We start from the raw sequence: 11,955 nt of genomic DNA on the forward strand, positions 1-11,955 counted from the left end.
GTCACACGGCGGCGCCGAGGGACACGGGGCTGGCGGTGCCTCTAGCCCCGCTCCGAACGGGAGGGCTCGGGGTGCAGCCCCCCCTGCGCTCAGCCCCGAGGGTCTGGCAGGTGAAGATCAGATCAAAGTTTTTATTATCAAAAATAATAAAGCAGGTGGAAGGTCCCGAGCGTGTCGTGCCTTGTTTTGTCTCCGCCAGAAAGTTAGACCACTACAACCTACGAAGGGAGTGAGGGGCAGGTACCAATATAAAACAGTGATGTGCACGTTACAGAAAAACAAAAAACCCCAAAAACCCACTTTATCCCACTAACGACCCAGTGGATGAGAAGCAATGCTAACATTTCAGACCAAAGCAAATTTTAGTGAATATTCACACATCAGTTATCTGACAGCAACAGCCAACCACGTGGTCCATTTCTATCATGGTTCATTTTTTGCCTTCACAATGACTGGAGAGAGAAAATCAGAAGGAAAAAAAAAATGCTTCATTCACCCTCTGAGTTGTGGTTTGGAACTATCTAGTGTGTTTTTCTGCCAACTATCTGATCACCAAAAATTTAATTCTTTGCTCCTCAAAATCATTAAGCGGATTTAAATCACAAAAGCTTATAATTTTGTGGGCTGCCTCATCCTGGAAGTTTTCAAGGCCAGGCTGGATGCGGCTTGGAGCAACCTGTGATAATGGAAGGTGTCCCTGCCCGTGGCAGGGGATGGAATGAGATGAGATCTGAAGTCCATTCCAACACAAATCAGTCTGGGATTTAGGACGCAAAACCTTCCAGGTTTCACCCAGAGTACATCCACTCTGAGGCAGAGCTTGAGGAAAAGGTGTCTGATCCCTCCCTGGCAGTGACAGCAGCCAAAAGTGCTTCCCATGCCACCAGCTTTCCCTGGCACATGCTTTAGGATGTGCTCCTGGGGTACAGTAGGATTTGGAGGAGCAGCTGGTCATTGACTTAGGTCTCTTCAGAACCATAGGGACATGCCATGGGACAGGAGTGAAACCCCAACATTTTTCTTCGCTTCCCAGTGCTAGAGGGCAGCGTTAGATGCGATATTGGGAAGGAATTCTACCCTGGGAGGGTGAGGAGGTTAGGTGGGATATTGAGGACAAATTCTTGGCTGTGAGATTGGTGAGGCCCTGGCACAGGCTGCCCAGAGAAGCTGTGGCTGCCCCTGGATCCCTGAAAGTGTCCAAGGCCAGGTTGGATGAGGCTTGGAGCAGCCTGGGACGGTGGAAGGTGTCCCTGTCCTTGGCAGGAGTTGGAATGGGATGGGCTTTAGGGTCCCTTTCAACGCAAACCATTCCACGATTCCTTGACCTCCATGAGGTCTCCCCGCACCTCCTCGCCCCTGTACCCACACTCCGCGGCCGCCCTTTAGCCCAGGCTGCGGCCTCTGAGCGCTGACACAGCCCGTGCCAATGGCAGTAGGTGTTAGCGGCACCCGCGGCCCCTCACGACAGCAGCCGAGTGTCGCGACAGCCGCAGCCCTCCGCGACGGCAGGGGGCGCTGCGCCGCGCTGAGGGCCGGGCGAGAGCGCCCCCCGCCGCCATGGCCCTTCCCGGCATTCCCTATGAGCGGCGGCTGCTCATCATGGCGGACCCCAGAGACAAGGCGCTGCAGGATTACCGCAAGAAGCTGCTGGAGCACAAGGAGATCGACGGCCGCCTCAAGGAGTGTGAGCGCGGGCACGGCGGGCGGCGAGGGGACAGGGGGTGGCTGTCGCTGAAGCGCCCCGCGGAGCCCCGGGAGGGAGCGCGGCGGCCGCGGCGCTGCCCGCGCTTCGTCATGGGCCTGGCCGGGCCCCGGGGAGCGGGGGGTGGATGAGGGTGGGCGCTGCAGCGCCGCGGCTGGGTCCTGGTCCCCTTGCGAGAGCTCCGGAGGGTCACAGAATCACGGAATCACTTAGGTTTGAAAAGATATCTGGGATCTGCGAGACCAACTTGTGACTGTCACCACCTTGTCAATAGACCAGAGCACTGAGTGCCGCGTCCAGCCGTTCCTTGGACACCTCCAGGGATGGAGACTCCACTATCTTCCTCGGCAGCCTTTCCCCAATGAGTAACCACCTCTTCATGAAGAATTTTTCCCTAATATCCAATTTAAACTTTCTCTGGCACAACTTGGGGCCGTTTCCTCTTGCCCTGTTCCCTGTGAGCAGAGCTCGACCCCCGCGGCTGTCCCCTCCTGTCAGGGACTTGTGCAGAGCCACAAGGTCCCCCCTGAGCCTCTTTCTCCAGGCTCAGCCCCTTTCCCAGCTCCTTTAGGTGTTCCTGGTGGTCCAGACCCTTCCCCAGCTCCATTCCCTTCTCCACATTAGCTCAAGGATCCTTACTGCTCTCCCGGTCTAACTCTACCTGCAGCTTTGCTGCTGGAAAAGGGTCTGATGCTTTTGTGGGGTTGAAAGTTACCAAAATCCTGTGTTTCTTTCCTCTTCTAGTAAGGGAACAGCTGAAAGAACTCACCAAGCAGTATGAGAAATCAGAAAATGATCTCAAGGCCTTGCAGAGTGTTGGGCAGGTACGTGAGAGAAACGAGAGGTTGGCATCCTGTGCTGGTTGTTGACAGTGGATCTGCCTGGAAGTAAACATAACATCCATTTTTAGCATCAAAAAAGAGAAAGTGTGAACAGTCCAAGTAAATATAACTTTGACATCAGGAACTGATGGGTTTATGGTGGGCTCCAGTGTGTCTGAGTCCTGCAGTGTTGATTTCTCTTGAGGCTAATGCTGTATTTACTCTTTTACAGATTGTTGGTGAGGTTCTTAAGCAGCTGACAGAGGAGAAGTGTAAGTACACTGAACTGTTATATTCTCTGAGATTGTGAAAATCATGGAACCATGGGATGGTTTGGGTTGGAAGAGAACTTAAAGCCCATCTTATTCCACCCCCTACCATGGGCAGTGACAGCTTCCACTCTCCCAGGCTCCACCAAGCCCTGTCCAGCCTGGCATGGAACAATTCCAGGGATAGGGAAGCCACAAAAGAATAAGCTTTTGAAGTTTAAATCTTTTTAAACTTGTGGAGAAGTAAATAATTAAAATATGGTAATCAGATTATTGGCAGATAAATATTCTGGATAATTCAGAATCACAACTCTGAGGGTGTATTGAGTAAATTTGGGTTTTTTCTCTAATCTTCTTTCTCCAGTCATTGTGAAGGCTACAAATGGGCCAAGATACGTGGTTGGCTGTCGCCGTCAGGTAATTGATCTGTATGAATATTCATTAAAAATTTACTTTGTTGTTGAATGTTAGCATTGCATTTCATCCACTGGGTCCTTAGTGGGGTGTCTTTTTCTTATGTAGTGTGCACACCACAAATTTACAGTGGTACCTGCTCCTCTCTCCCTTTGTAGTGGTAGCAGTGTAGCTTTCTGGTGGAGACAAAATAATCCACAGCATTCTCAGGACCTTGCATGTGTTTTATGACTTTTATTAAATCAAAAGTTCTGTCCCTCTGCCTGGTTTTGGACTCTCTGAAAATTAATTATTATGAAAGTTGATAGTTGTGTAATGTCGCCATTGCTGTGCTATGACTGTCATAGTGCTGAGCTTTAGTTTTAATGTTATTTCACTGTATATAATCATCTTGGAATAGTTTGGGTTGGAAGAGACCTTAAAGTCCATCCCATTCCCACCCCTGCTATGGACAGGGACACCTTCCACTGTCCCAGGTTGTTCCAAGCCCCATCCAGCCTGGCCTTGGACACTTCCAGGGATCCAGGGGCAGCCACAGCTTCTCTGGGCACCCTGTGCCAGGGCCTCCCCACCCTCACAGCCAGGAATTTCTTCTCAATATTCCATCTAAACCTGCCCTCTGTCTGTTTGAAGCCATTATCTTTATCTATATCTTTATGATTTTTTTTCCTTTCTGAAGAAAAACTGATGCTCATTGCAGAATTTTGATGCATAAGTAAACCTAATCCCACTGTGAGGCATGTGAGGTAATCTTGATATTCTGTGTTGAAGCAGAGGTGAATCCTAAGGAATAGGTTGTCCTTGGATGAACCAGCTGTTTGGAGTTTATTCTACCCTAAAAACACTCTTTTATCTTATAAGATCCTTGATTTGCTACCAGAGGCTCAAAAAAAAAAAAAACCCAACAAAACCCTGATTGTTTTCAAAATGTCAAAATATCAAAGACAAGCAAATTTTCCTGGACTAGAAGGATGAGTTTTTGATCAAAGCCCTCATGGCTGAGCTGCTGCTGCTCAGGAGGGAGGAGAGCAAGGCTGTTCAAGTGGGAGCAAAATTACTTCCCTATCTCAAGTGCATTAGCTAAGAAGGTCAAGTGGTTTCTCTTTGTTTTCTTCTCATTGCAAAATAATTTCAGTCTGTTGGGCAGAGTTGAATCTGAGAGAATTCCAGGCTGTTACAAAATTTTTTGGGTAAGGAGGCTGGAAAGAGACCTTAGTAGTGACCCCCATAAGGGAGGGGATCAGCTTGATCTTAAACCCTCCCAGAGGGTCAAGAAACCATGTGGCAAGAGACTTATAAATCCCCCAGCAGGGACAATGGGAAACTTCCAGCAGTCCTGGAAAAGGATTGTCAAAATCCTTTTTTTAATTCCAGCAAAATTTATTAGGATGTAGTGGAATATGTTTAAAATATCCCATAAAGATGGAATAAGCAGACAAAAGCTGCTGAGGCAGGTGAGGAGGCATCCAAGGTGAAAGAGTAATAATTGAACAGCTGACTTCAAAGAGGGGAAATAAAGACACAAGAAAATGTTCATCTTTTTGTGAGTTTAGTTATTCTGAAACAGCTGTTCCTGTGTGGAGCAGGGGGGAGGATTAGATCCCACTGATCCAGTCAGATTGACAGCAGTAAATTTAAAAATTAATGATGGAGTAGAAAAAAAAATCTTTATTTTAATAAAGTGGTATAGGTAGGTTAATGACTGCTTGATGCGCCACTCTGTAGCCTTGTTTTTTCTTGTGTGTGATGGAGCAAGGAGTGCAAACTCCAGTGAACATTTAGGCTAAAATCAGGGATTTTGTTGGAGTGGGGTTCTAACAGAATTCCTTTTTTTGGGACTAGCTTGACAAGAGTAAATTGAAGCCAGGTACGAGAGTTGCTCTGGACATGACCACTCTGACTATTATGAGGTAGGATTCTGCTTTTCTCATCATAAAAAGAGGGAAAAACATTACACAAAGACTTGAATAATCACTTCTGCAATATTTTGTATTTGCAAAGCAATGCTTAAAGAAGGACAGATACTTTCAGGGAAGACTTGTGTGTCTGTTTTATATGATTTTAAAAGAAATTAGTTGTCCTTTAGAAAAATAAGTACAGTATTTTCAGCCATGTTTTAAGTTGTGTTTTAAAACTTTAAAAAGTTTACTAGGTTTGGGGTTTTTCCAATACATAAGGTGGGAAGAGAAGAAATAATATTCATATTGCTGTAAAATTTATGGGAATAACTTTACGAATTTATAAATGTCTCTACACAATAAAAATATCTTCTCCTAACTCCAGATACTTGCCCAGGGAAGTGGATCCACTGGTTTATAACATGTCTCATGAAGACCCAGGAGATGTTTCCTACTCTGAGATCGGAGGCTTGTCGGAACAAATCCGGGAGTTACGGGAGGTATCCAGTGCCTCAAACCCTCCATCAGATACTGATCAATGCTCCCAGTGAAGATTTCAGGGCAAAACCACTTTTTTGATGTTTGTCTTCCACCAGCATGGGCTGTTCAAGGACCCTCTCAGATCAGTGCTTTCCATGTTTCATTTAAAGTACTTGGATTCATTAAAATGAAGATAATCCTTTAGAGAAGAGGATTTAAAGGATTCAAGACCCTTTAGGCTGAGGGAGTGCCTTGGAGTCAAGTGGGAGGGCCAGAAAGCAGACTTCAATTTTGCTCAAAAACTACCAGGATTGCTGTGGGGAATGGAATTAGGACAGTAGGGATGTGATTCGAGCAAAGAGCATTGAAAGGAAGCAACAATTGCAGAACCAGAACAGGGGAGTCAATTGATCCATAGCATCTCTCACATTTTCTTATTAAACTGTTTCTCACACAGAAATGCTGCCAATAAATAACGCAGTTAGATGAAAAACAGGCTGGCAGGTGCACTGTTAACTGTTTTAAAACTCAGAGGCTCAGTTTGTTCTCTGTCCCTTCACAGGTCATTGAACTGCCACTTACAAACCCAGAACTATTCCAGCGTGTGGGAATTATCCCTCCAAAAGGCTGCCTGCTGTATGGCCCCCCTGGTGAGTCTCAGCAAAGGGCAACAACAGACTGTGGCAAGAGCCTTCTTTGTTTCTCCTTCTTTCCTTTTTGATTTTTATTTTTTCCTTTCCATTTTTTTTTTCATTTTTCTATTTTGTCTCCTCTCTGTCTCCTCTCTGTCTCCTCTCTGTCTCCTCTCTGTCTCCTCTCTGTCTCCTCTCTGTCTCCTCTCTGTCTCCTCTCTGTCTCCTCTCTGTCTCCTCTCTGTCTCCTCTCTGTCTCCTCTCTTTCTCCTCCCTAACTTCTCTCTCCGCTCTCTCTTTTTCTTCTTTATCTCATCTTTGGGTTTTCCTTTCTCTTTTCCCTTTTTTTCCTTTTTTATCTTTTTCCTTTCCTTTTTACTTTTACTTTCTCCTTTTTCTTCCTCTGCCTTTCCTTTTTTCCCTTTCCCTCTTTTTTTCCCCCTCCTTCCTAAGTCACTGGCAATCAGTGTTGAATTCGTAATGAAAGAACTGCAATGTTTTTTCTGTCTAGGGACAGGAAAAACCCTTTTGGCCAGAGCAGTTGCCAGCCAGCTGGATTGCAACTTCCTCAAGGTGTGTAGTGGCACCCCCACACACATTGGGTCTGTTTGCTCTCCAGTCTCCTCATCTACATCCTCTGTCCTTCCCAAGGTGGTGTCCAGTTCCATAGTGGACAAATACATTGGCGAGAGCGCTCGGCTGATCCGAGAGATGTTCAATTATGCCAGAGATCATCAGCCCTGCATCATTTTCATGGATGAGATCGATGCTATTGGTAAAGCTCATCGTCTGGGGGGTGGCTGGGCTCTCCTTTTAAGGCTGGAGTCAGCTATAAAGCCAATTCCCCCTGTTTAGAAGGCAAAAATCAAGTAGCAGAGCTTATGGGTTTGCTGTGCTGCAGGTGGGCGCCGCTTTTCTGAAGGCACATCAGCTGACAGAGAAATTCAGAGGACTCTGATGGAGGTGAGTGTCCAGTTCCTGACTGTGACCGGAACAGCCACATTAAATAATAATACAGGTGTGAATTGTTACCTGGGATCTGGCTTTGCACAACCTTTTCTGGGTTAATAATCTTGAACTAGAAGGGAACTAAGTGCTGCTTTTACAAAAGGCAGCTGCATGTCCTGGTAACTCAGCCATGAGCTCAGCATGGAGACTAATTGAATTTTTTAAATTGCTGAAATGGTTTGGGATATTTTTCTTTTGCTTATTGCTGCTCCCTGCATCTATGAAGGTCTGGAGAACACCCCTTTCTGTCTCCTTTAGTCCCAAAGACACCCAGTCTATAACATTTTTGGACTGCTGCAGTTAGATTTTCAAAGCTAGGAGGAGCACTTGTATTTCTTTGTTTCTGTATTAATTGCTTTGATAAACTGGGTTGTGTGAAGAGAATATTAAAACCACTGGTGACAATTAGGAATTCTGAAGCTGATGAGAACCTTGCTTGGCCTGTGTTTGCAAACAGTTTGCCTTGTTCAAAAGAATGTCTCTGCCTTCCATAGAGAATTAAATCATTGTGATCAAAGAGCAAGTGCTTTGAGTGTTCACAATGAAACGCCTTCCTGTGTGTGGATTAGTATTCCAGAGGCTGTTCTTCAAGTCTAATTGGAATGTCTTGGCCTTGGTGCACTACAGTCCAAATGTGTCAGGCAGCCATTGGCTCCTTTAGTCCTTGCAATATTTTCTTTGCCTTACTGTTTTAGTGAAGTGTTTCACGTTTGAGCTCAGCTTTGCTCAGTGTCCTTTTCTCTGGGCAAAGCATTTTCAGTGTCTCTTCAGCCCTTCATGGCTTGGGATGGAATATTCAGGGAGCTCAAGGCGTTGCAGGATTCTTTTTTTTTTTTTTACTTTATAGCTTTTCATCTTGGTCAAGACTACTTAGGCAGGAAAACAAATCAGACTGGGAAGATTTGGGGTTGGTTAAAACCAAAGTTCTGTTCCCTGTCAGTTGTTGAATCAGATGGATGGATTTGACACTCTGCACAGAGTTAAAATGATCATGGCTACCAACAGACCTGACACCCTGGATCCAGCCCTGCTGCGGCCCGGAAGGCTGGATAGAAAAATCCGTGAGTTTCTGCTTCCCAGTGGCTGGAATGAGGATGTGACCCATGGGAATTGTGGATTTCTGGTTTTATTGAAGCTGTGATTCTTTGTAGATATCGATCTCCCAAATGAACAAGCCAGATTAGATATTTTGAAGATTCATGCAGGTCCTATCACTAAACATGGTGAGATAGGTAAGTAGAAGTTCACTGGATGTCATTCCTACTGCTGTTTGTAGAGATGGGAAGAAGCTAAGTTGTTACAGTGATTCTGACTGTATTCCCACCTTTACACTGCCCACACAGCTTCCCCTCTTGGAATTCTACTTGTTTTATTTGTTAATGCATCCTGATTGAACTGTTGTTAAGTCTTTGAAAAGGAAAACCTAATATAATCCCTTGGAGCCCAGCTGGAAACTGGAAAATCAACGTGGTTCTCATCAGGCAGTTCCTGTTTCTAATGGAATGGCTTAGTGCAAGTAAAGAGTGTTTTCATTCACCCTTCCATGAAAGAAATATTGTTAATGAAGAAGTCTGAAAGCAACAGTCTTTAAAAGTCAGGGAGAAACCTTGGAGTCTGGAGATGGCATAAGCAAAATTGTTGTCTGGTAGTGGTGTGGATCGTTCTCTCAGGAGTGTAAGGGGAGAAAAATAGGATAAAATGGGGAAGGTTTATTTGAGGACTGTGTTACTCTGAGCTGCCCAGAGTCCTGCTTTCACAGTGACTCCTCCTAGCTTTCGTGGAGGAAACGGGCTGGGATTTGCCTTTAAAGCAGAGCTGGCTGCCTGGGAGTGCAGCAGTGCCCCAGGGCCCTGTGCCACCCCCACCCCCTCTGTGCTGACAGCAGCGATTCCTGCAGCCCCTGGAGCTGATCCCAGTCACCATCTGGCTGCATCAACAGCTGCAGCTCAGCTCAGGGACAGCAGGAGAGAGCTGGGGGAGGGCTTTTCTTAGCAGCAGTGTTGGCTTAAACCTGCACATGACTGCAGGCTAAGAGACAGAAGGAGCTCGAAAGCAAATCATGAGCCTGAGGTAAAGTTCTTGAAGAGAAAGTTTTTACAAGGCGTAGAGAGGCAGGACAACGGGGAATGGCTTCCCGCTGCCAGAGGACAGAGTTAGATGGGATACTGGGAAGGAGTTCCTGGATGTGAGGGTGGGGAGGCCCTGGCACAGGGTGCCCAGAGAAGCTGTAGCTGCCCCTGGATCCCTGGAAATGTTCCAGGCCAGGCTGGATGAGGCTTGGAGCAACTGGGAGGTGCCCCTAGCCACAGCAAGGGTTGGAAGGAGATGGTCTTTAAGCTCCCTTCCAACCCAAACTTTTGTGGGATTCTGGAATTCTGCTTCATCCTGTTCTTGTGTCTGGCACTGGAGTGGAGTAGGGTGGGATCATTCCTTCTGCCATTCAGCAAGGTATGTGTCATCCTGCATGTGATGTGGAAAGACTGGTGCTCAGCTTTGATACCCCAAAAGGAAGGCCTGAACTTAGCAATAGGGTGAGGTGGAAATTGGATTGAAATCCAGAGATAAAGATTTTCTCAGGTTCCAGCATGAGATTCTCCTGCTTCAATCCTGGTGTCTGCTGAAAACCCCAAACTCACAACCCTTGCGCTGTTCAACCTTGCTCATTCCCCTCACGTTTTTTAACTTTCCAATTATGAAAAGAACTTTTTATATGACATTGTACTCCATGGAATTAAAATACAGCTGAAGAATGTCTCATCTTTAAGAGCTTTTCGATTCTCAAGATAAAAACATTCAGTTCAAATGTTTAGAATTTTATACAAAAGGGAAACTGAAAAGTTTTCCAGGGAGTTGATAATTTTAAGAAGCAGCCTTGCAAAAAATGGAGGCTCAGTGGTGGTTTAGAAATTGATTTCCACTGAATTATAACCATAGCCACTCTTTTAGTAAATATATGTGCATAAAATATCAGGCTTAATATATTAAAGCACTAAGTGCCTTTATTAGGTGGAGTGTTGGAAGTGGAAAGGGATTGAGTTATGACCACTTGGAGATAAGAACATAGCCTTGAAGGAGCTTTTGCATTTTCATGTTGATTTTTGTAACCACAAGTTGGTAACTTTGGGATTTAATTATATAACATGAGCTTTTGGCTGCCACACGTGTCTGTTTTAATGGAAGGGCTGATCCAGCTGCTGATTCCAGTTAATTTATCAGCCCAGTGGGCAGCTCTTCGCTTGCACTGAAATCCAAGTTTGGTAGCTGGATCTGTGTTTTATTGGTGTCCCTAACAGGAAAGGGTGATTTATTCCTAACGGGCATTGGTGTTTTATGAACAGATTATGAAGCAATCGTGAAGCTTTCAGATGGCTTCAATGGAGCAGACTTGAGAAATGTCTGTACTGAAGCAGGTAATTCCTTAACTCTTCATTTGGATGTGCTAAATCTTGGATAATGCTGAATCTTGGAGCTGTTCCTCGTGGATTAAGCCCAGGAGCTCAAAAACGTTCTGCTGGGACATTTCACTCGAGCTGATCTGAGCCAGCCACTTGTTGGCTGATCATGATGGGTCTCACTGTCTCATTAGAACCAGATGCATTCCAGGAACAGGGATTGTACCCATTTTTCTCCTTTTTGTAGAGAATTCAGGGCTCTTGGTAGCAGTGTCCCTGGAGAGTTGATGCTATTTTATGCTTTTTTCTCATGAAAAGTTGTGCACTTGGGGTTTACCTGCATGGGCAGGCTAAGTAACGCCATAAATGCACACTCAGAGTTTAAACAAGTTTTCTTTTTAATAATCCTCTAGTTCAGAAAATTAATTCCCTCCTCTTCCCAACATCCAAGACATGTAGAAAGTCATGTAGATTGTGTAACCTGGATCAGTTTTCATTTGAATTTGAGTGAAACTTCATGTTCTGTCTTCACACTGTTAACTCCTCCCTCCCAGGGATGTTTGCGATCCGTGCTGATCATGACTTCGTAGTTCAGGAAGATTTCATGAAAGCTGTCAGGAAAGTGGCTGATTCCAAGAAGCTGGAGTCCAAGCTTGACTACAAACCTGTGTAAATTAACCATAGAATTTGTGATTGATTGTACACATCCTACTGGGTTAATGCATAAAAAAAGGAGAGAAATAATGTACCTCTTGATTATCATTGTAAGGTGTTTGTGTAGCATGTAGCTAGTAATTTTGGGAATGCTAGTTGCAAGTTGGCTACAGGAGTGTGTTCTCTGTACAATTCCGAAATGCAATGTTCATTACAGCCCAGGCTCAGTAAAAATGTGTGGAGATGTGTTGTTCTCTTAGCAATTATGGTGGGAATTTATAAATGTGCCTGAAGGGACTCACAAACAGAAGTCAGTTAATTTCTTGACTTTTTGTATATCAGTAAATCTCCCCAAACAGTTTATGAATAAAACGTGTTTAAACCTGTTTATCCTTGTGGACTTTGTGTGTAGCTCTCACAGAGAGGTGAATTTTGTGTCTTCTGAGTTTAAGGAGAAGCTTTTCTCTGGTGTAAGGATTAGAGTGCTGTGCCTCCTGTAGCAAACAGAGGCAGCCTAACCCTCAGAGAGAGAAGGGATTGCTGGGGTCTGGACAATTCTTTCCATGAAGAAATTTTCCCTGATAGCCAGTCTAAACCTCCTCTGAGGCCATTCCTTCTCCTCCTGTCCCTGTTCCCTGGGAGCAGAGCCCGACTCCCCCATCTGTCCCCTCCTGTCAGGGACTTG

The 11,955-nt window shown here is 45.3% G+C and overlaps 1 protein-coding gene across 1 annotated transcript; it reads left to right on the top strand.

The window, feature by feature from the left end:
- Window positions 1-1,541: 1,541 nt before the first annotated feature.
- Window positions 1,542-11,656, top strand: PSMC6 (proteasome 26S subunit, ATPase 6). The gene is made up of 14 exons (XM_066321523.1): window positions 1,542-1,684; window positions 2,447-2,526; window positions 2,756-2,795; window positions 3,157-3,209; window positions 5,049-5,116; window positions 5,490-5,604; window positions 6,147-6,234; window positions 6,728-6,789; window positions 6,868-6,991; window positions 7,118-7,179; window positions 8,165-8,285; window positions 8,376-8,456; window positions 10,563-10,634; window positions 11,171-11,656. Exons 1-14 carry the CDS (start codon window positions 1,558-1,560, stop codon window positions 11,287-11,289), a joined length of 1,212 nt encoding a protein of 403 aa, XP_066177620.1. The 5' UTR covers window positions 1,542-1,557; the 3' UTR covers window positions 11,290-11,656.
- Window positions 11,657-11,955: the final 299 nt, after the last annotated feature.

Source organism: Sylvia atricapilla, chromosome 6, assembly GCF_009819655.1.
Source record: "Sylvia atricapilla isolate bSylAtr1 chromosome 6, bSylAtr1.pri, whole genome shotgun sequence".
NCBI classification, from domain to species: Eukaryota; Metazoa; Chordata; class Aves; order Passeriformes; family Sylviidae; genus Sylvia; species Sylvia atricapilla.